Below are 22,594 nucleotides of genomic sequence, written 5' to 3' on the forward strand. Positions count from 1 at the left end.
TATAAATATATAATATATTATAAGTTATTGTAATTAGAGGCACCTGGGTGGCTCAGTTGGTTGGACATCTGCCTTCGGCTCAGGTTATGATCCCAGGGTCCTGGGATAGAGTCTCATATCGGTTTCCCTGCTCAAGGTGAGCCTGCTTCTCCCTCTCCCTCTGCTGATCCCACTGCTTGTGTCCTCTCTCTCTGTGTCAAAAAAATAAACTTTTAAACAATATGTCTTTAAAAAATAAAAATTTAAAAAATATAAGTTACTGTAATTATAGCCACCAATCAATTCAACTTGTATGGAGGCAAAGATCTTGTGCTGATACTTTACTCTGAAAATATTTTATAAGATGACTCTTATAAAATATGACCCATTTTATAAGATGACTCTATTGATAGAGTATACTTTAGTCCCTGTACTATAATCAGAGCAGATCTGAACTCTTGCTCATGTACTTTTACTCGCAATTTTTAAATATAATTAAATATTTTAAATCTTCCTTTAAAAATAATACACACACACGAATCAGGTACATTTGACTCAGTCTTAAAGCAAAGTAACTTGCTGAAGTGAAAACAAGTATAACTCTATGGTGTGGCAAGCAATTAAAATAGATTTTGTTAAACCTGAACCAAAAGAAAATGCAAATATAGAATAAGGCTATCACTATCAGCACCAAGAGTTTCTCTAATCAGATAAAACTTCGTTCTGGTAGAAAGTTACACAAATACATCTTCCTCAATTTTGAGCCTGTTCCTATCAAACACATCTGGCTACCAGGCCAGCAGTTTTCTACTTTCTCTATCCATGGAGTTTCTTCTTTAGAATTTTCATATTCAGATTTCCTGAATCATTTTCCTTCCCTGATATCTCCTTTCCATCCCCCGGTATCAGCGTAGAGAAGCAAGCAGGCGGCGCGGCAGGGGCTCGGAGGGCCGTGTTACCGTGCCAGTGATGGGTCTCCGACATTTCCTGCACGGCCTGCAGCCGCGCGGCTCTGTCCCCCGACTGGCTCTTCCTCAGGAGCAGCCACACTGCACACTCGTGATCCTCGACATCAACTGTACTAAAGGGGTCTTTGCGAAAAGAAAAAAGAAGACAACATAAACAGTGTGAACAGTTAAAACATGTCCTCCCACTTACTTGGGATGATAAGCTGTAAGCACTTGACATCTACAATAAGACTGAATTCCATTTCCAGGCACTAATAGTGATAGGTTTGTTCTAGTTCTGTCGTATTATTTTGTTAATATTTATTTTGTAGATTATCATGTGCTTTAGTTTTATATACTACGTTGCCTTCACAACCTCATCTCTTTTTTGTTGCTGCTCTTTTTCCTTAAAAAACTTTTCACTGTGGGACGCCTGCGTGGCTCAGTTGGTTAAGTGGCTGCCTTCGGCCCAGGTCATGATCCCAGTGTCCTGGGATCGAGTTCCACATCAGGCTCCCCCTGCCTCTGCCTGCCTCTCTGCCTGCCTGTACTCTCTCTCTCTCTCTCTCTCTGACAAATAAATAAATAAATAATCTTAAAAAAAAAAAAACTTTTCACTGTGAAAAATATTGAACATATGGAAGAATTAAAAGAATAATACATTAACATCCATATGTTTACAACAATATTTAATAAATTTCATGTTTCCATATTTGCTTAATCTATATGGATGTGTATTTTTTCTCTAAAACATGTGAAAGGAAGTTGCAGATGGAACATTTGATCCTTTCTTAGTCAACCCGCCACTCCTAAGAATAAGCCTGCCTTCTCCAATATACTCACGATGCCATGACAACACCCACATACATTAATGAAAACCTTCCAAAACCATCTAAAATCCAGTCTAACTCCGTATTCAAATTCCTCCAAGTGTTCAAAATATACCTCAGTGCTGTTCTTTAAAACCAGGATTTGATTAAGTCTCTTTAGTATCTTTTAATTCTTGAAAAATTTCTCACCTTTCTTTTTCATGATGGCAACTTTTTAAAGAGATCAAGTAAGCTCTTCCATATCTAGCTCCAATTGTAGATTTTTTGTAAAATCTATATTATTGATGCAATATTCTCATTATGAGAAAGTATGGAGTGATTTTCTAACAAATTTAAAATTTTAAAGCACTTAAGAGAAAAAGTTGTATTTAGTGTCAATATTTATTTACAATTATCTAACAATAATACATCCACAAAGTGGAAAGAAGAAGACTGTCCAAGGCAACAAAATTAAAATCACCCTTAAAATTAAATATAGCCCAAGAAAATAATGTCACTCAATTTTCCATAGCTATAAAAAATGTCAGTATAAGAAACGGGATAAGAAAAAAAGACCTCAAGTTGATCATTAGATGACTTTCAGATCACTGATAAACACTGCAAGTTAAATATTTGATACTTACCAGCAAATGGGCCGCGCAGTATCTTGGCTGATGTTGCCAATACTTTTCTTACTGCTTTGTGAAGCTCTTTTCTTGCCTGGTAGGTGATTCCTAAGACGATTACAAATTAAGATAAAACCAAGTATATACTCTTAATGCTACACTTCCCTACTTTAAAGAAAAATGTATAAGCTCTAAATTTTTTTAAAAAATATAAAATTTTTTTTAGGGTCACTATCAAAACAACAAAAACCATTATGTGAACACAGAGCTCTAGATCCCAAAAGAAGACTGCTCTCCAAGTCTGGAAAAAGGTTAAAAACTAAACAAAAACAAAAACACGAACTAAAGCTAACAAATTCTCAGATGCGACATAAGATCAGCTATATTCAGGAACAACAGCCCTTCCCAAACTGAAATTTGGAAATGCCTAACTATGGAGATGTCCTACTATGGAGATGAAGCTTTGCTATATGAATAAAATGTAAACTGTAAAAATTATCTGTGTAATTGAAATTGTAACACACTAGATGAGACAATAAATACTAATAGGACAGATGGTGATTTATACAGCTGTAGGAAGGAAAGAGTGAAATCTGCCGCACTCAGAGAATATAATGTAACAGGCAAGGTTAATCTGGTCAACTCTATAGGAACAGGCAGCTGTACGTCAAGGGTAGTGACTCACCAAGCTACACATACTTTGATGAAAAGATAGGCCTCTGCTCTAAAAGTTCATGTTCAAGAGGCAACCGTATGGTTACTAATTAGGTTTCCCTGTGACCTAAATACAGAGAAGAGGAACGTTCGGACTAGTAAAGACAAGTTTTCCAGCCTCCGTGACAAACTCTTTTTTCTCTCTTTAATAAGATGACATTCAGATTTATGAATCCATGTCATGATTTTAGTAGGCATGAATAAATCCCTTGAGGCCAAGAATATAACAGAGCTAAGTGACAAAATCATGTTTCTCTACTTGGCGAACTGAAGGCCAGCCTCTGACCTGACCTCCACTAGGAATGGAATTCCAAGTTTAGATCAAAACAGTCGGCGAGGGAGAGTTGCAAACCTGCGTTAAATATGGAAGTCCAAAATTTGGTCTTCAACTACTTCTTTAGGAATTTGGTTCTCATAAGATTTGTTGACTGCTAGAATGAGCTAAACCTACCTTGCTAATATTGTGTTTTTAATAGTCATTTTAAAAGTTAATAAGTAGCTCCCGCTTTTCACAGAAATGGGATTACTTTACCATAAACTTACCATAATTTTCTCTGTCATCTAAAGAAACGGAGTCCACATATATATAGGACTTCATTTTTTCTCTTTCTACTACTTGAGTATCTAACGTCAAAGATTTCTTCAGGGCCCAAACTTCATAGGTAAGAAATAAAGAACCGCTATAAAAGGAACAAAAAATTCATCATAAATATGTGATCTAAAGGTAACACAAGAGCCACTTTTTTTTTTCTTTACATGACAGAGTAACAGCATGATATTGGTTACAGAGCTCCTCAGATTACTGAGCACCACAGAAACTGAATGGCTCGACCTGTACAACAGCCGAGCTCTTGAACCTATGGGTTGAGAATAGTATTTCCTGCGAGTGGTGAAAAAAGGCTGAAGGGCAGAATTTCCCAAAAAAAGGATGGGAAAAATAAGTGCTTAGTAAACACTGAGTGAAATCATGCTTTCGGAACGAGAAGTTTTATATACACTAGCGATTTGCATCCCATGACGAAGAGAAATTTCCTCAACATATACCCTATTGATTGAGCCAGTCTTTTTTAATAAGCTTTCTGTTGTGGAATTTTTCATTCTCTTTGTTGGGAAACAATATATACACATACATAATATAAGAGTATGTATGCATATAACAGATTCTATATACATTCATATAAATGCAAGCACAAATGTGTCCACTTAATAATAATAATGACAGGGGCGTCTGGGTGGCTCAGTGGGTTAAAGCCTCTGCCTTCGGCTCAGGTCATGATCCCAGGGTCCTGGGATCGAGCCCCGCATCAGGCTCTCTGCTCAGCGGGGAGCCTGCTTCCCCCTCTCTCTCTGCCTGCCTCTCTGCCTACTTGTGATCTCTATCAAATAGACAGATAAAATCTTTTAAAATAAAAAATAATAATAATTACAATATCCAGGCAAAAGGTATAAACAGTACCCCAGAAGCCCACAGTGTGCCCGTCCCTCATTCTGACCCACTTGCTCATCTCTATAGCTAGTTACTACTTCGACTTTTATTACAATAATGTCCTTGTTTCACTTTATACTTTGCCATCTATACATGCATCCTTAAACAACAGAGCTTATTTGGTCTGTCTGTGGGCTTCATCGGGATGGAGGGACACTACATATTCTTCTGCTCTGTGACATTCGTTCATGGGGCTGCTGTGTCAGGAGTTCATACATTTATATTTTCATATGGTATGTGACTCGGTGATGGGATGGCTATACCACAGCTTACCCATGCTACCACAGAAGGGCATTCGGGGACTTTCTGGTTTGAGTCTGTTACAAATAATCCCGTTACACACCTTACGCATCTACACTGTACACATGTGTATATGTTGCTCTGGGATACTCATCTAAGAAGGAGAGTCACAGACCTTCTGACAGTATACATACTCTTCAACTTGATTAGGTACTGCCAAACTCCTTCTCTAAAAAGTTCAAAGCCAATCTGTACTCCCATCACCAACATATTTCTCCTAAGAGCTATGCCTAAAGTCAATTTTTAGTTGTGAAATACAATGTTCTTTGTTATGTACCCAAAATGAAGGTGTTTTTTTTTTTTTTCTTGATCAGACTGACATACACACTCCCTAAATCCACAAAGGCTGCACTGTCTGGATTCAGTGTCTTAGTGTAACATCAGTTACACTAAGAATATACCATATATTCTCCTGACCTTGGATTTACACCCCAAAGTTAAAGCAGGTGAGACCGAAGGGACAGACACTGGCCAGAACCACAAAAACAGAAAGCTCTAAAGAATCCTCTCCTTAGGCTGCCGGCGTGGCTCAGACGGCTAAGCATCTGCCTTTGCATGGGTCATACTCTCCAGGTCCTGGGATCGAGTCCCATGTCAGGTTCCCAGATCAGTGGGGAGTCTGCTTTTCCCTCTCCCTCTGCCTCTCCCCCTGCTTGTGCTCTGTCTCTGTCTCTCTCTAAAATAAATAAATTTAAAAAAAAAAATCTCTGAGAGATCAGAGCACCTAAAAAGAGCAAATGCATTCAATATTTTTATTGTGCTTTCCATGAAAGACAAAATTCTTTACTGGAAATTATGTGATTAATTTTCATTAGATTCCTGAATATAATTGTGAAACAGACAAAGTACATGACTATATCTTTTGCCTAGAATGATTTAAGGGGAAAAGTCATCTAACTGTGTTTTGTCTTGTATTAGTATCATGGAGAAATGTATATATTTGAATAAAATGCAAAGTGCATCTCCTATAACATTTGAGCATCTCAAAGTTGTATATGTATGTGTATATATACATATGATGTTATATGTATAATAGTGAAAAAGAGTATTAACAAATACAGTGGACTCGTATTAGACATACATTAACATGTACACCCCCTTCCAAAAAAGGGAAAGAAGGTCACTCCATTCATTAGGCGTGCGCCTCTGAAGAGCATCAGATGAAAGGTATCAAACTGCTGGTTTTCTCGGCCAGCCTCAATCTTCTTTCATGAGAGCTCTATGGTGATTTAAGGGGTTTTCCAAAATAATTTTTGCTACAGTCAATTTTCACCTCTCTGACCCACATTAGAACCTAACACAAGATGTGATTTTATTTTATTTTATTTTATTTATTTTTTTTTTAAAGATTTTATTTATTTATTTGTTAGAGAGAGAGCAAGTGAGAGCGAGCACAGGCAGACAGAGTGGCAGGCAGAGTCAGAGGGAGAAGCAGGCTCCCTGCGGAGCAAGGAGCCCGATGTGGGACTTGATCCCATGACGCTGGGATGATGACCTGAGCTGAAGGCAGCTGCTTAACCAACTGAGCCACCCAGGCGTCCCACAAGATGTGATTTTAGATATGGGAAAGCGAATTAGTGAGCCCCTGCCCCGTATGGAGTCCGGTGCTCTTCTCAGAGCAACAGTGCCTGGTGGGCCGAATCCTCACTGTACCCTTGCACCAAAGATAGGACACCTCTCAGCCAGTTCAGTAACTGGATCGAGATGACACTGAAGTGGTAGAACCAGTGATTAATCCGCCTAATTCCAAAATCTATACCTATTTGCCACCCCATGCTACTGTAAATCACTTCCACTGGTATTTCAAATAGCATAAAGAAGCCAATGAGCATTTCATAGTTGACACTTACCCTAAAATAAGTGATCCAGTAAACTTTATTACATTTCCTTCAAAAAGAAAGAAAAAAAGTCAATGTGATGGATTTCATTTTTAAAATGTGACAGGAAATAGGCAACAGTGCCTCCACCTGTATTATATAATTGGGTAAGAAGTTACTGATATTTTTCCCGGAATATGATTACTATCAACACAAGGCTTCCTGTCCCCAGATAGACAAAGGAACCAACAAGCACTGGGTACAAAAATATACTCTGTATTTAATACTCATTCTCACTTCCTACTGTTCTCCTTCTCTTGAGTGTCTCACTCTGTCATCCCCAGCAAACCAGTGGAGACTCCAGTGCTACCGCACCCGGGCTGTTACCAGGCCTACAGCGCTTCCACTGAATGTGACTGCCATGAAGCTAATATGCCTTCTGGCTCCTATGTCACAACCAATTAAATAAGGGAATGGGGACAATTCTATCGCCACTGGGATCATACTGGGGGATCATGTTTGCGAAGCAGGGACACAAAATGACTTTTCCCAAAGTAACTACTTTGCAGTTGGTGTTTCAGTGCCTTATGTATACAGCCCCTTATGTATGGTTACATTCTATAAGTTTACTTAAAATAACTTTTTGTTTGGAACTTGGAAAACTTTAGTTTTAATATAAAAAAATATATTCTGGGGCGCCCGGGTGGCTCAGTCATTAAGCACCTGTCTTCAACTCAGGTCACAATCCCAGGGTCCTGGGATTGAGCCCCACACTGGGCTCCCTGCTCAGTGGGAAGCCTACTTCTCCTCTCCCACTCCCCCTGCTTGTGTTCCCCTTCTCACTGTGTCTCTGTTAAATAAGTAAAATCTTTAAAAATATATATACATCCTAGTGGAAGACACAGCTAGCTGCTTTTTCAATACACATAAGCCCCTTAATCCTTACTAACACAACTTAATTACTATCTAAAAATATTCGAATCCCCAACTATGCAGCTATGGCGGGCCATGCAACACAGGTGTAGCCCATCAGATATAGACAGAGGTCTGTAAGTAGAGATCCCTCCCCAAATAAAAAGACAAAGCTTCATAAGATGACTTTTGGCCTTTCTGCCTTCTTGATGTCTAGAGATTCAGCAACCATCTTGGGACCATGAGGACAATAAACATCATGGAGCAGGAAGACAGGAGGATTGCTAAACTGTGGTTCCTGCTCTAAATTGTCTCTATCTTAACTCCCTGTTAAATAAAAAAAATGAGAACTTTACTAATTTAAGCCACTGCAGGCAAGTTTCTATTACATGACCTGAACACAACCTTTACAGATACATTACCCGTAAGCATCAGGTCCTGCTACCTGCCTGCAAAACCTACTTGACTTTTAACTTACTGGATGTGTAGAGGTAGCCCATCATCAGAGTTTCAACTTACGGCTACTGAGAACACATTTATCCTCCCTACAGAGGGATAAGAAACTCAACTCAATCAACTTCTCTAGACATCAGGCAAGGGAGATGGACATTCCTCCCAAACTCTGAGACCTTAGTAGTGGTTCCAGAATTGGGAAGGGTACAGTTCGAGGAGGTGTGAAGGGATGAGATCAGAAGTTGTGCCAGAGCTTACTGACTGTGGGACTCTCTAGCTTATTTTTCATTCTAAGATGGTGTCCTTCCCACCCCCAAACCCCACCAACGCTGTGGGGCCCCAGGAGTAGCTTGTTTCCCTCTCTACTGCTTGCTATGTTTCTTTTTCACTGGGTGCTGGGAACAGAATACAGTCTCATAGCCTTTCTCCTAACTAAATTCACTACTCTCTCATCCTAAGTTCACTGCTCTTCATTCTTTAAGAATGATGAGAGAAGAAAAGCTCCCTTCTATGTCCCAACCCCTTTTTATATTTAAAATACAAAATCATAGAATTTTCTACATGAAAAGGATCTATCCTAAAAAAAAAAGATTTATCTTGAACAACAGAAACTCCATGAAAACAGGGACTTTGTCTTAATCCATATTGTATCCTCAGGGCCTAGAATGGTACCTGGCACACAGCAGATAGTAAATAATTAACTTGCCAAATGAATGAAAGGTGATCTAGGCCTATCTTCTCTTTTATAAATAAAGATCAATAATAAATAAGGTAAATGAAGATTTACAAATAAAGATAGCAGACCAGCTCTAGATCCCAACCTCCCACTGGACAAGCACAACATTTCTGCTCACTGCTGAAATCCCAGAACCTAATACCTGTGCCTGCCTCCTTGTTTTGCAGAAACTTAATAATGAGAGTGTAGTGATACTTGAGTTTGAAAGGATGAGCCTGAATTGGACAAAAAACAGGGGAGGAAAAAGATTCCCCAGAAAAAGGAGTATTCGTGGCGCTGGTCCTACAAATTTGGGGTGCACCGATGGTATAGAAAAGACCGAAACAAATATGAGATTTATCATGGATTAAGTAAATTTATGAGGGGGCCACGTGGAAAACTCAGCCACCATTCTAGCAAAGTTTCTTTAAGAAATACTGTTTCAGCTGTACTCACTGATATCTCTCCGGTATGTGGTACTTTTGGGCGGAGGAGTTAAGGTTCCTATTCTTCTGCAACAGATGATACAATAAGCAGCCAGGGACATTCTGTGTATTTAGAACAATTAAAACAAATTTAACTTGAGAGTGAATTAAAAACATTTAACTATAAGAACATGTCACAATCACAGTGGATTGCCCACAGAGTTAGATTTTTCAAGACCAGGAAAAAAACTTTTCCATTAAAAAAGAAATTCCATCCTTAAAAAAGACATGCTAGAATAGTGTTTTGTTAGTACTTTGATTATTCTTCAAACTGAGTCCAACTGTGAACAATGATTGTTACGAAGCAGAAAAACACCAATTATTAATCAGAATGTCAATAAAGAATTTTAAATTTTTTCAGTATCTTTTAAAATATATATATGCATACAAAAATAGATATTTATATTTACCGTGGATGACTGAAGGCCCTACTGAAATGAAAGGCGCTCAAAATGGAAGACATACTTAGAACCCATGAAAGTATTTAGCCCTCCTCCAGCTCCCTCAGGATGGTACCCAGCACGGTTTAAAATCTTTATTCACTGTTGGCATCCTATCAGAGGAGGAGAACTGTGACTCAACTAACTTCATCGACTGAGTAATGATGATTGAAATATGATGCAACGGTTTCTAGAACAACTCAGTATTCTAGAATTGTATCAGACTGTCTTTGGAAAAGACTTCTTTCTTTTGTTTTTGCTATAAAGGTAAAGAAGAAAAGCGCATTGAGGGATTCATGTGAGAAAAGGTCTTTTGGTTCAACAAAAGTTCTAGCTTTATACGGATAAGGGGGAAATATATATATATATATATATACATATATACATGTAAGAAATATCTGTTAGAGACAGCACAAAATAGGGGCACCTGGGTGGCTCAGTCAGTTAAGCATCCGGCTCTTGATCTCAGCTCAGGTCTTGATCTCAGGGTCGGGAGTTCAAGCCCTGAGTTAGGCTCCACATTAGGCGTGGTGCCTACTAAAAAAAACAGAGAGAGAAAGAGAGAACACAAAATAAAAAGCTTTTACATTTTTTCTTGTAATTACAGCACATCAATTAATGACTAAGCAAACTCGTTTTGGCAGGGGTAAACTTTAAAGGTCACTATTTTAAAGGTCATTGTTTCTTATTTTATCACTTGTTTAATGGGTTGCTACTACTTCTCCATGAGACATAAGGATATTGTAAAAATGTTGTAAAGACTGCAATGAAGTAGATGCTCATGAAACCAGGGAAGAATGCAACATAAACTACTTTGAGTTTGTATACAGATTTGCAATTTCATTACTACATGACAATTTAAGGAAAACAAAAATGCCAAGCAAAACTACCTTTTGCTTCTTTTAATCCTGACACTACAAAAGCAATCAACTACAAAACATTATACAGATACTCTTTGCTATTACTTCTCTGGCCTAAAAAACTTCAGTGTTAACTTACATACTACCCTACCACCACCACCACCCCAGCAGGCTTCCTTCCTACTAAATCCTCGGAATAAAGCTAGGTCTACTGGCAATATGTCCTCATCCTATTTCCTTCTTGGTTTCCTCAGACGACATCACTGCCCCTTGCTACTCTCTCCAGAATAAACTGCTGCATCGCTGATTCTCCCTCCATCCCCTCAGAGTGTTGATGGTTTCTCTGCTCTCCAGCTCCAACAAACCTTCCCTCCCTCACTTGTCTGGGAGTGCGCAGCCAGTATCCCAGGGAGGGAAGGCTGTTCTTCCCTCCCTACACATCACTCTCTGCATCCTTCCTCAACAGTACCACACCCCCCCCTTTTTTTTCCTTTTTAAGATTTATTTATTTTAGAGAGAGAAACTTAAGCAGACTCCACATTGAGCACGGAGCCTGATGCCATGACCCTGAGATCAGACCTGAGCAGAAACCAAGAGTCGGATGCTTCAACTGACTACATCACCCAGGCACCCCTAGACCCTTCCTCTTTCTAGTAGCCTGCAACCCTAACCTGAAATATGTGCTTTCTTTGTTCCTACACTGACAGCCAAAATGGGGTGCAGGGAAGGGGTGGAGGAGGCGGGGAGAGGGGTTAGGGAGTGGTTCAGGGAGAATAAAAGACAAATTGGCAGTGGGCTCTCAGACTCATTTCTGCTGTTCTCAATCAGCTCTCTCCCCACCCCCACAAAGACTGCTCTAAATGACCCACAAACCCTTCTAAGCCTTCTCCCTAAGTCCATCCTCTCAAATGATCTTGTCTTTTATTTGACTGAGAAAGTTAAAACTAGGAAACCCCTCAACCTCTATCCCCTTACCTACAAGCAAAGACCTATCCAGATATCAAGGGGCTTAACATTTATTCAAGGTGGGTGAGGGGGCTCTTTAAAACACACACACACACACACACACACACACAAATACCAAATTAGGTGCTAAAATGAAAGCTATCTAGAATGAGAAAAGATATAATAAGTGACTGGAGTCTTAGGAATTTTGATCCCTTTCTTCTGAGATTCCATTAGACAATGTGTCAGAAATCCTTGTATAGAAATGTTTCTGGATTACAATGTGGCATTCCCTCTCCCCCAGGGCATTAAAACTCCTAGTAACTCACAGCACTCAGAGGGGCCCACGCAAGTAAGTCATCACCCAGAGCATAAGGTTCATAACTCCTCGGTAAATCCATCCTGGCCTGCAAATGTGTATTCATCTATATTCGTCTACACTGCCTTTTCCAGATGACAAATGATCTTTCTTCTCCTCCATTGTTCCTCCCAGTTTCTGAGGAAAAGATCTTACTCCCTTTCCAAGGGGAAACCGTATTCTAGGTCTCATCTCTCACTTCCACAGGGACCCTAATTCATTAATGAGCTGCTTTTCTCTTCTTAATCCTCCCTCCCTTTCTTTCAGCTCTATTCCTCCTCCCTAAATACTGGATTTCCATGCTCTCCCATCAAAACACAAAAACAAAACAAAAAACAAATGACTGGGGGGAAAACCCTCCCTCGAGCCAAGTGCCTCTTGTCTCGCCTTCCTTCCTAAGACGCTTTCTCCAGTGTCCTCTAGCACTGACAGCTCCCCTTAAGGTCACCAGTCAGGGACATCTTTGTTCCGAAATCCACTTTTCAGTCATCCTTTTGCTTCTTCTGAAGCATTTCATTTCTCTCTCCTCCTCTCGCTACTATGACTCCTTGTCTTCTAGTTTTACTCTCACAGGTCTGGCTGCTAATACTCATTCAACAAACACTTGCTGAGCACCTATCATCTGTCGGGGTTGTAAACCTGAGATGTGAATAAGACCGCAGAGCCCCTGCCCTCACTGGGTTGGCAGGTGGCTCTGCTGTCTCCACCGGGTCCTTAAATATTAGTGTTCCAGAGGCTTCCACCTACTCTCCTCTTTTTCTCTCAGGCTATACTCTCTGGCTGAGTAATTTCAAGTTTTCCTCACAAAGCTCTACCATAAGCTTGTGATTCCCAGATTTCTATAACTAACCCAGGTCTGTCTGCTAAGCTGCAGGTACATACACATTTGACCGCCTAATGAACACTTTCACTTTGAAGGACCACAAACACCTAAAACCCAGAATGTCTAAAATCAAATAATCAAATTCGTAAAATCAAACATCCCAAGACCATTTATTTCCAAACCATAGTTTCCTCAGTGATTAGAAGAGTCCTCCATACACCGAGGTCGAACCTACCTAGGGTTCATTTCTGGACAATTTTTGCACAACTGATCTGTTCGTCTAAAGTTACATCAAAGAGGTAACATCTTTCTTAGTTCCTGTATCTTTAAAATAAATCTTGACAGCTTCTAGAGTGAGCACTCTTATGGTTTGACTCCCTTTCCATTTTTAACTCATTTTATTTTTCCTTCCCTTCCCCTATGTCCATCTGTTTTGTTTCTTAAATTCTACATATTAGTGAAATCAGATAGTATTTGTCTTTCTCTGACTTATTTCGCTTAGCATAATACTCTCTAGCTCCATCCACCACAGTGCAAATTGCAAGATTTCATTCTTTTTGATGGTTGAGTAATATTCCATTGTATATATGTACCACATCTTTTTTATCCGTTCATTTGTCAATGGACATCTGGGCTCTTTCCATATTTTGTATCTGCCATCTCTATTCTTTGGTGAAGAGTCTGTTGAAATCTTTTGTCCATTATTAATAAGGCTGTTTGTTTTCTTATTGAGTTTTAGAAATACTTTATATAGTCTGGGTAAAAAATCTTTGTTAGATTTATAATTTACAAATATTTTCTTCCAATCTATGGCTTGCCTTTTCATTGTCTTAACTGTGTTTTTAGAAAGCAAAAGTTCTCTGGGGTGCCTGAGTGGCTCAGATGGTTAAGCATCTGTCTTTGGCTCTAGTCATGATTTCCAGGTCCTGGGATCGAGCCCCAAACTGGGCTCCCAAATCCGCAGGGAGTCTGCTTCTCTCTCTTCATCTACCTCTCCCCCTGCTTGTATTCTGTCTCTTTCAAATGGATAAATAAAATCTTTAAAAATTAAAAATTAAAAAGAGAAAGCAAAAGTTCACAATTTGGATAAAGTCAAATTAATTAATTTTTACTTTATGGATCATGATTTTGCTATTGCAAAAAAATAGCAAGATCACCAAGATATTTTCCTATACCTTTCTCTATAAGATTAATAGTTTTAGGTTTTTACATTTCGATTTATTATCTATTCTAAGTGAATTTTTGTATAGGGTGAAGAGTATTGATCGGGGTTGGGTTTTTTTTTTCTCTTTTTGCACACAAATATGCAATTGTTTCAGAATTATTTGTTGAAAAGATGACCATTTCCTCATTAAATTCCCTTTGCATCTTTGCCCAAAAAACTGACCATGTGTATATGTGTCTACCATTACATACTATTTCATTAATTTATATGTTGACCCAATCTTTTCCAATGCCACACTTTCCTGATTATTATAGATTTATAGTAATCTTAAAATTAAATAATGTTTCTTGAACTTGGTTGTTCTTTTAGAAAATTGTTTTTGCTATCCTAGTTTGTCTTTCCATATAAATTTTTTTTTTAAGATTTTATTTATTTATTTGACAGAGAGAAATCACAAGTAGATGGAGAGGCAGGCAGAGAGAGAGAGAGAGAGAGAGAGAAGCAGGCTCCCTGCCGAGCAGAGAGCCCGATGCGGGCCTCGATCCCAGGACCCTGAGATCATGACCTGAGCCGAAGGCAACGGCTTAACCACTGAGCCACCCAGGCGCCCTCCATATAAATTTTAGAATCATCTTATTTCTACAAAAATAATTCTCCTGAGTTTGTGATTAATACTGAGTCTTCCAATCCATGAACATGGATTACCTTTCCATTTGTTCTGTCATTTTTTTTTTCACCTGTTTGATCACTTCCAACATACAAACACTGCCAGGTATTTTAAAATTTTTATATCAAAGTATTTCCCAGGTTTTGGTACAACTATAAATAATACTTTCAGGATTTTTTCTTTTTTAATTTCAATTTCCAATTGTTCTTTGTTAATATATGAAAATTATTGATTCTGTGTAATGATTGATTCCGTGTATTTCCTTATACCCTGTGACCTTGTAACCCAACTCATTAATTCTGGGACTTTTATATTTTTTAGGGAGGTGACTATTTAGGATTTCTACATACCCAATTATATTTCCTGTGAATAGAAACAGTTCAATTTCTTCCTCTTTATGCCTTCAATCTTTATGCCTTCTATTTTTAATCTTGCTTTATTTGATGGGGTAGGACCTCCAGTACAATACCAAACAGGAGTAGTGAAAGCAGATATCCTTATATCGTTCCTGATCTTGGGAGGAAATCTCCCAGTCTTTCATCATTAAGGATGATGTTAGCTGTAGACTTTTTTGTAGATGTCCTTTACCTGTTTGAGGACATTCTCTTCTATTCCTAAATTGCTGAATTTTGACAAAAGCATTTTGTGCATCTATTAAGATGAACATGTGATTTTCTGTAGTCTGTTAATATGTTACACTGACTAATATTTTAAGAATAAATTGAAATAATGATATATTAGATATGTTTTATTTGCTAGTATTTTGTTAGGGATTTTTGTGTCTATGTTTATAACAGATATTAATCTCTTGTTTTGTTTTGTTTTTTGGTGAGATCTTTCATTTTCTCATGAAGATAATGTTCATCTTATAAAATAAGCTAGTAAGTAGTCCATCTTCTTCTATATTCTGGAAAATTTTATGTAGAACTGGTATTCTTTGTTCCCTAAAAGGTTTTAATAAATATTCCTGTATTATCTTTTTAAGGGCTTAGAATCTAAAATGAGGCCTTCTCTTTTATTCCTGATTTTGGCAATTTGTGTCTTCTCTTTTTTTCTTATCCTGTATGGCTAGAGGTTTATGAATTTTATCAATATTTTCAAGGAAGCAGCTTTTAGTTTCATTGAATTACGTTGTTTTTCTATTATCAATCTCATTGCTCTGTGCTTTATTTACCTTTATTTGTTTTATTTCCTTTTATTAGTCTCTGTTCTCTGCTTGTTTTGATTTCAAATACCTCTTCCCTCTCAAGCACCTTTTGTTTTTTTTAAGATTTTATTTATTTATTTGACATGGAGAGATGGAACACAAGCAGGGGGAGTAAGAGAGGGAGAAGCAGGCGTCCACTGAGCAGGGAGCCCAGGCCTCTCGGATCATGACCTGAGCCAAAGGCAGACGCTTAACGACTGAGCCACCCAGGCTCGCCCCCCAAGCATCTTAAAACTGAAGCTTAAATCACTGATTTAAGTTTCTTTCTTTTCTGTCACTATTTAACACTAAAAACTTCTCAAGTGCTGCTTGGCTGAATCCCTCAAGTTTGGATATACTATTATTTTCCTTTCATTCAATTAAAAATATCTTCTGGGATGCCTGGGTGGCTCAGGTCACAATCTCAGGGTCCTGGAATCAAGCCCCACGCTGGGAATACCTGCTCAGAGAAGAGTCTGCCTTTTCCTATCCCCCCTCCTCTGCCCCTCACACCACTCATGCTCTATCAAATAAATAAAATATTCAAAAAATATATCTTCTAATTATATTGTGACTTCCTTTTCAACCCATGGAATATTTAGAAGTGTGTTAATTTCCAATTTGGTAATTTCCAAATATGTCTGTTGATTTTTAGCTTAATTCCATTGTGGTTGGAGAACAGGCTTTGTATATTTTCAATTCTTGAAAAACTTGATTTGCTTTATGGCACAGAATATGGTCTGTCTTGGTGAATGTTCCACATGCACTTGAAAAGAATGTATATCCTGGTTTGTTTGGGGGCAGAGGGCTCTACAAAAGTCTATTAGGTCAAATTGGTTGGTAGTGTTTTTCAGATCTTCTCCTTACTGATTTGATGTCAGCTCATTTTGTTGATTACTAAAACAGGAATAGTGAAGGCAGGGGCTAATCAGATCACCAAAGTCCTTTCAGCTAAGTTAAGTTGTCTGAAGTTTACCTTGAGTTACGGGAAGCTGTTGGGAGATTCACCTTAAGAAATGGAGTAACATGGTAAAAAAAAATTTTTCAAAAAAAATTTTTTTCAAACTTGACAAGATTGAAAATAGGCTGGAGGAAAGTCAAAGCAGCAGTGGGGAAAACTACTGGGAAGGCATTTAATGATCATCAAAAAGAAACATGTACTTGACTTAAAGCAGTGGCTCTGAGAATGATGAAAAAACAGATTAAGGAACGATTAAGAGAACAGAATCTAATAACCACTTGAAAAAGGTGGAGAATAATGAATACCAGGGAGGAGATGGTTATGGTTCCCAGTTTCTGATTTGGAATACTGGGGTATGCAGGGGTATGTACAGGTTAATATTTACCAAAATAGGGAATACAGGAATGGAAATTGATTTGAGAAGAAGGATGAATTCCCAATTTCAACATGGTGAGATTAAGGTTCCTATAAAATATTCATGTAAAGATGTCCATTAAATTATCTCAGTTCAGTAGACAGGTCTAAGCTAGATAGACTTATGAGTCATTAGCACATACTATTAATTGAAACAATTTGTTGGGGTTAATTTATTGAAGAATGGTAAATATATTAAAAAGAGCTTATCCAAATGTCATTTTAGGATTATCAGATTATTAAAATGCAGATTCTCAGGAACTACTTTAGATTGGACTTCAGTTTTCACCCTCAGGAGGCTGAAACCAAGGTGTTCCAGTGCTGTATTACTTACTGAAAGCTCTGGGGGAGAATGCACTTGCACACTCACTCAGGCTGTTGGCAGGATTCAGTTCCATGCAGCTGTCAGACTGAAGTCCTTGTTTCCTTGGTAGGGGTTGTCCGTGTGCCACCCTGGGATCTCTGTAGGTAGCATTCTACAGTTCAGAACTGGCAATACTGTATCCTTTTCACATTGCCTTATCTCTGACATTTCTGCTCTCCTATTCCACTTTTAAGAACTCATGTGGTATTAGGCCCTGTCAAAAAACCTAAAATAATCTTCCTAGCTTAAGTTCTAGAACTTTCCATCTGCAAAGTCTTTTTTTTTTTTCTTGCCATACAACGTAACATATTCACAGGTTCCAGGGATTTGGGCATGGATATCTATGAAGGGCCAGTATTCTGCCTACCATAAGCTACTATAAGCATTCTGATATAACACTTCTTGTAGACCTATGTTTTCATTTTTCACTGATCTTGGGTAAGTACCTAGGAGCGGAATTGCCGGGTCATAAGGCAGGTATATGTTTAACTTTATAAGATGCTGCCAGATATTTTTCCAACATGATTGTACATTTCACACTGCAACCAATAATGAAGGAGTAGGAGAGTTCCAGCTGTTCCATATCCTCACTGATATTGGAGCTATTAGCCTTTCTGGTTTTAGCCATATTAGTGGGGTATCCCCTTGTGTTTTTAATTTGCGAGTCCCTGAAAACTAATGATGCTGAGCACTTTTTCAGATTCGTGTTGGCCATTTACATTTATTGGTGTGTGAAGTGTCTGTTCTTTTACTGATTTTTAACTTGGATTATTGGTGCTTCGAATGAGTTACTGGCTCTTTATTCATTCTGGAAACAAATTCTTTATCAGATATATGTACAATATATACTGCAAATATCATCTCCTCTTCTGTGACTTGTCCATTCACTTTCTTAAAGGCACCTGTTGACGAACACAAGTTTTATTTTCATAACGTCTCTTTTATCAGATTTTTCCTTTCACTGTTATTGCATTCTGTGTCCCGTCGCAGATATTGCTGCCTACTTCAAAGTCACAGAAATTCTCCTATAAGTTTGTTTTATCTTTTACTTTTAGGTCTTTGATCCATCTCAAATTAATTTTTGTATATTGGGTGAAATGGGTTCATTTTTCCCCCGTATGGATATCCAATAATTCAGCATTATTTGTCGTAAACTTTACTTTTGGGGCACCTGGGTGGCTCAGTGGGTTAAAGCCTCTGCCTTCGGCTCAGGCCATGATCTCAGGGTCCTGGGATCGAGTCCCATATCAGGCTCTCTGCTTGGTGGGGAGCCTGCTCCCCACCCCCCTGCCTGCCTCTCTGCCTACTTGTGATCTCTGTCTGTTTATAAATAAAATCTTTAAAAAAAAAACAAAACAACATTTTACTTTCCTCACTAAACTGATTGGTGCTTTGTTTGAAAATCAGTTGGCTATATAAGCATGGGCATATCTCTGAACTCTATTCCATTTCATTGATCCATTTGTTTATCCTTATATAAATACCATACCGTCTTGATCACTAGAGTTCTATAATAAATCTTTAAGCTCGGTAGTACAAGTTCTCTGGTTTTGTTCTTCCTTTTCAAGATCGACTATTCTAGATCTTTGGCACATTCATATAATTTTAAAGTCAGCTTGTCAATTTCTATTTTTTAAAAAAACCTTTGGGATTATTATTGTGACTGCATTAAATATGCAACACTAGTTTTAAGTAGAGAACAGAGGAGAAATTCTGAGGACACAGAAAGTAAAAATGGAGAGTTTAAAAGCAAGTGAAACAAATGCTCAAAAATTCCATTAAATTTAACAACAAGGAAGTCACCAGAGCTTTTACAACAGTAGCTTCATTGCCCTGGTTGGAGAAGAAACCAAACTGAAACTAAATATCCCATTCCCTCTTTATTCTTACTAAAACCAACCAACCAACCAAACAACAACAAAAAACCCCTGAATTCTTGCCATTTGCGACGATGTGGGTGGAACTAGAGCGTATCATGCTTAGCGAAATAAGTCAATCAGAGAAAGACAACTATCATATGATCTCCCTGATATGAGGAAGTGGAGATGCAACATCGGGGCTTAAGGGGGTAGGAGAAGAATCAATGAAACAAGATGGGATTGGGAGGGAGACAAACCATAAGTGACTCTTAATCCCACAAAACAAACTGAGGGTTGCTGGGGGGAGGGGGGTTGAGAGAAGGGGGGTGGGGTTATGCACATTGGGGAGGGTATGTGCTTTGGTGAGTGCTGTGAAGTGTGTAAACCTGGCGATTCACAGACCTTTACCCCTGGGGATAAAAATATATTATATGTTTATTTCAAAAAAATTTTAAAAAACAACAACCCTGAATCGTAGCTGGGCACACAGATAACTGGATAAAGACTACATTATCTATCTTTTCCTCTACTTGTGACCACTGATTAGAAACCAGCTAATGGGCTCTCAGTGGATGTGTCACACGCAACTTCTTAGAAGTGTCCTTAAGACCATGTTCCTTTCCAACAGACACCTGAAAAAGTGCTCAGCATCAGGGAAATACAAATCAAAACCACAGTGAGATGCCACCTCACACCAGTCAGAATGGCTAAAATTAACAAGTCAGGAAACAACAGGTGCTGGCGAGGATGCGGAGAAAGGGGAACCCTCCTACACTGTTGGTGGGAATGCAAGCTGGTGCAGCCTCTCTGGAAAACAGTAAGGAGGTTACTCAAAAAGTAGAAAATAGAGCTACCCTAAGACCGAGCAATTGGACTACTGGGTATTTACCCTAAACATACAAATGTAGTGATCCAAAGGGGCACGTGCACCTAAATGTTTATAGCAGCAATGTCCACAATAGCTAAACTATGGAAAGAGCCTAGATATCCAACAACAGATGAATGGATAAAGATGTGGTATACATATACAATGGAATATTATGCAGCCATCAAAAAGACCACAAAATCTTGCCATTTGTAACAACGTGGATGAAACTAGAGGGTATGATGCTAAGCAAAATAAATCAGAGAGGGACAATTATCATATGATCTCTGATTTGAGGAATTTGAAAAACAAGACAGAGGATCATAAGGAAAGGGAGGGGGAAAATGAAACAAGACAAAACCAGAGAGGGGGACAAACCTTAAGAGACTCTTGGTCTCAGGAAACAAACTGCAGGTTGATGGAGTAGAGAGGGAGGGGAGAGATGGGGTGGGAGGGTGATGGACACTGGGGAGGGTATGTGCTACGGTGAGTGCTGTGAATTGTGTAAGACTGATGAATCACAGACCTGTACCCCTGAAACAAATAATACAGTATATATTAATTAAAAAAAAAAAAAAGGAGTATGTGCCTTTCTTCACCTTTCCCTTTTCCGTCTTGCTATGAGCAGGTGACAGCTGGCCTTAAAGCAGCCATCTCAGCCACGAGGTAGCATGCCAAAGAAGGCAGAACAGCAAGGAAGAGGAGCCCAAGGCCCTGATGATCATGGAGCTGTTGCCACACCAGCTATGGCCTGCCTAGCTATGGAATCTTATGAAGAGTTAAGGCATTATCATCATCTGTTTTCTTTGTAATGTACCCAAACCTAACTCTAACCCATCACAGTTTTAACTATCTATATGCCAGTGATCCCAGAGTTGTACCTTCAGCCAGATTCTTTTCAGACTCATCTGTCCAGCAGCTACTGGAACATTTCCACTTGGATATCCAACAGATCTTTCAAATTTAACTGTCAAAAACACTGTTCTTTAATTTTTTTCTCCCTAAAATCTTGCTCTACTCATCCTCCCCACTGCGACCAAATGGCAAATGGTTTTGGATTATAAATGAGAACTGATCTATCTTGTAGCTCAAGGAAAACACCTAAGTGTTGCCTGAATCCTTGGTTTCCCTCACCTTCTTCAAGTTAAGTTTTGATAAGGGACTTCATTTGATTTTCTTTCAAAATTGACTTGGCTGTTCTTAGTCCTTAGTCAAGTTCCATGAAAAAAATTTTAACTGGAATTGTACTGAATTTGCAGAATTGGGGAAAACTGACACCTTTATGATATTGAGTATTCCCATCCATGCATACGATGTATCTCTTCATTTACTTGGGTCTTCTGTTGTGTTTCAATAGAACATTACAACTTCCTCCCTAGGGGACTATACAGCTTCAGTGTGATCTGTTTCTAGATACCTTTAGTTTTGAACACTGGCACAAACAGTACCTGTTTTTTAAATTTAAAATTCCCAGTTAGTTATTGCTGATACATAGAAGTGTTTTTTTAAATTCAGAAATCCTTCTGAATGCCATTTTTCACCATTTACTAATACTTCCCTTTCCCTCGAATTTGTGATCTCTTCCCTTCCCTTCCCTTACCTTATAAATGCATGTACATGTAAGCCTACACATAGGCACACACATTTCTCTGTTGTTTTGTTTCTGGAATGTTTATTCTGTTCCATTGTTCTGTCTTGTACTACTATCACACTGTCTTGTGTTGTACTTTTGTATTTTGATAGCATTACTCTTCTGTCTCAAGCTCTTCTTAGCTGTTTATGTTAGTTTACTTTTCTAGATAAATATTGCAATTATTTTGCAGCTTCCTCCCCAGAGCCTACCTAAGTTATATCATTTGGGGGCTCTGAAGGCCATTCTGACACTCTCTAAACAAAGCAGCCTTTCCAGTCACTCTTTATTACATCACCATCTACCTTCTCCTTAACTGATTTTGCTATCTTTCTCCTCCCCACCCCCAATGAAATTGGTTGCTTGTTAATCACTGTATTCCCAGTGTCTACAACAGTGTCTTGACACATACCAGGTGCACAAAAATGTTTGAATAAATGGATGGAGATTTTAAATCCTGATTCAGAGAAACACAGTAAGTTAGAAAAGCAGGTTTTGAAGTAATGGTGAAAGATAAGAACTCGCTCAGTTTAAGAGGAGGGGCTTAGATTAATCACAGTTGATTCATGTGTAGGCCTGACACCAGCACCTGGGGAGCAAGAGTGGAGGGTCAATGAAATGTTCAGGAGGAGCATGCTTGCAAGGGGGTAAAAAAAGGAAAGAAAAGATACTTGGAAATAACAAGTGCTGAGGAAGATGTGGGGAAAAAAAAAACCCTTGTGCCCTGTTGGTGGGAATGCAAGCTGGTGCAGCCACTGTGGAAAACAGTACATTAGTTCCTCAAGGGGTGCCTGGGTGGCTCAGTGGGTTAAGC

The 22,594-nt window shown here is 38.6% G+C and overlaps 1 protein-coding gene across 5 annotated transcripts in view; it reads right to left on the reverse strand.

The window, feature by feature from the left end:
• The window catches only part of SERAC1 (serine active site containing 1), a 58,204-nt gene that overhangs the window by 34,299 nt on the left and 1,311 nt on the right, over positions 1-22,594 (reverse strand). For 2 of the 5 annotated variants that reach the window (XM_059401349.1, XM_059401345.1), the window contains exons 2-7: positions 10,111-10,220; positions 9,215-9,306; positions 6,712-6,748; positions 3,619-3,755; positions 2,380-2,469; positions 939-1,070 (exon numbers count right to left, since the gene is read on the reverse strand). In XM_059401349.1, coding sequence (XP_059257332.1) covers positions 939-1,070; positions 2,380-2,469; positions 3,619-3,755; positions 6,712-6,748; positions 9,215-9,305 — 487 coding nt within the window. In that variant the 5' untranslated portion in view covers position 9,306; positions 10,111-10,220. Of the gene's footprint in view, positions 1-938; positions 1,071-2,379; positions 2,470-3,618; positions 3,756-6,711; positions 6,749-9,214; positions 9,307-10,110; positions 10,221-17,396; positions 17,525-22,594 lie in introns of all 5 variants that reach the window. The other 3 variants (XM_059401347.1, XM_059401346.1, XM_059401348.1) reach the window with 3 other exon arrangements.

Source organism: Mustela nigripes, chromosome 5, assembly GCF_022355385.1.
Source record: "Mustela nigripes isolate SB6536 chromosome 5, MUSNIG.SB6536, whole genome shotgun sequence".
NCBI classification, from domain to species: Eukaryota; Metazoa; Chordata; class Mammalia; order Carnivora; family Mustelidae; genus Mustela; species Mustela nigripes.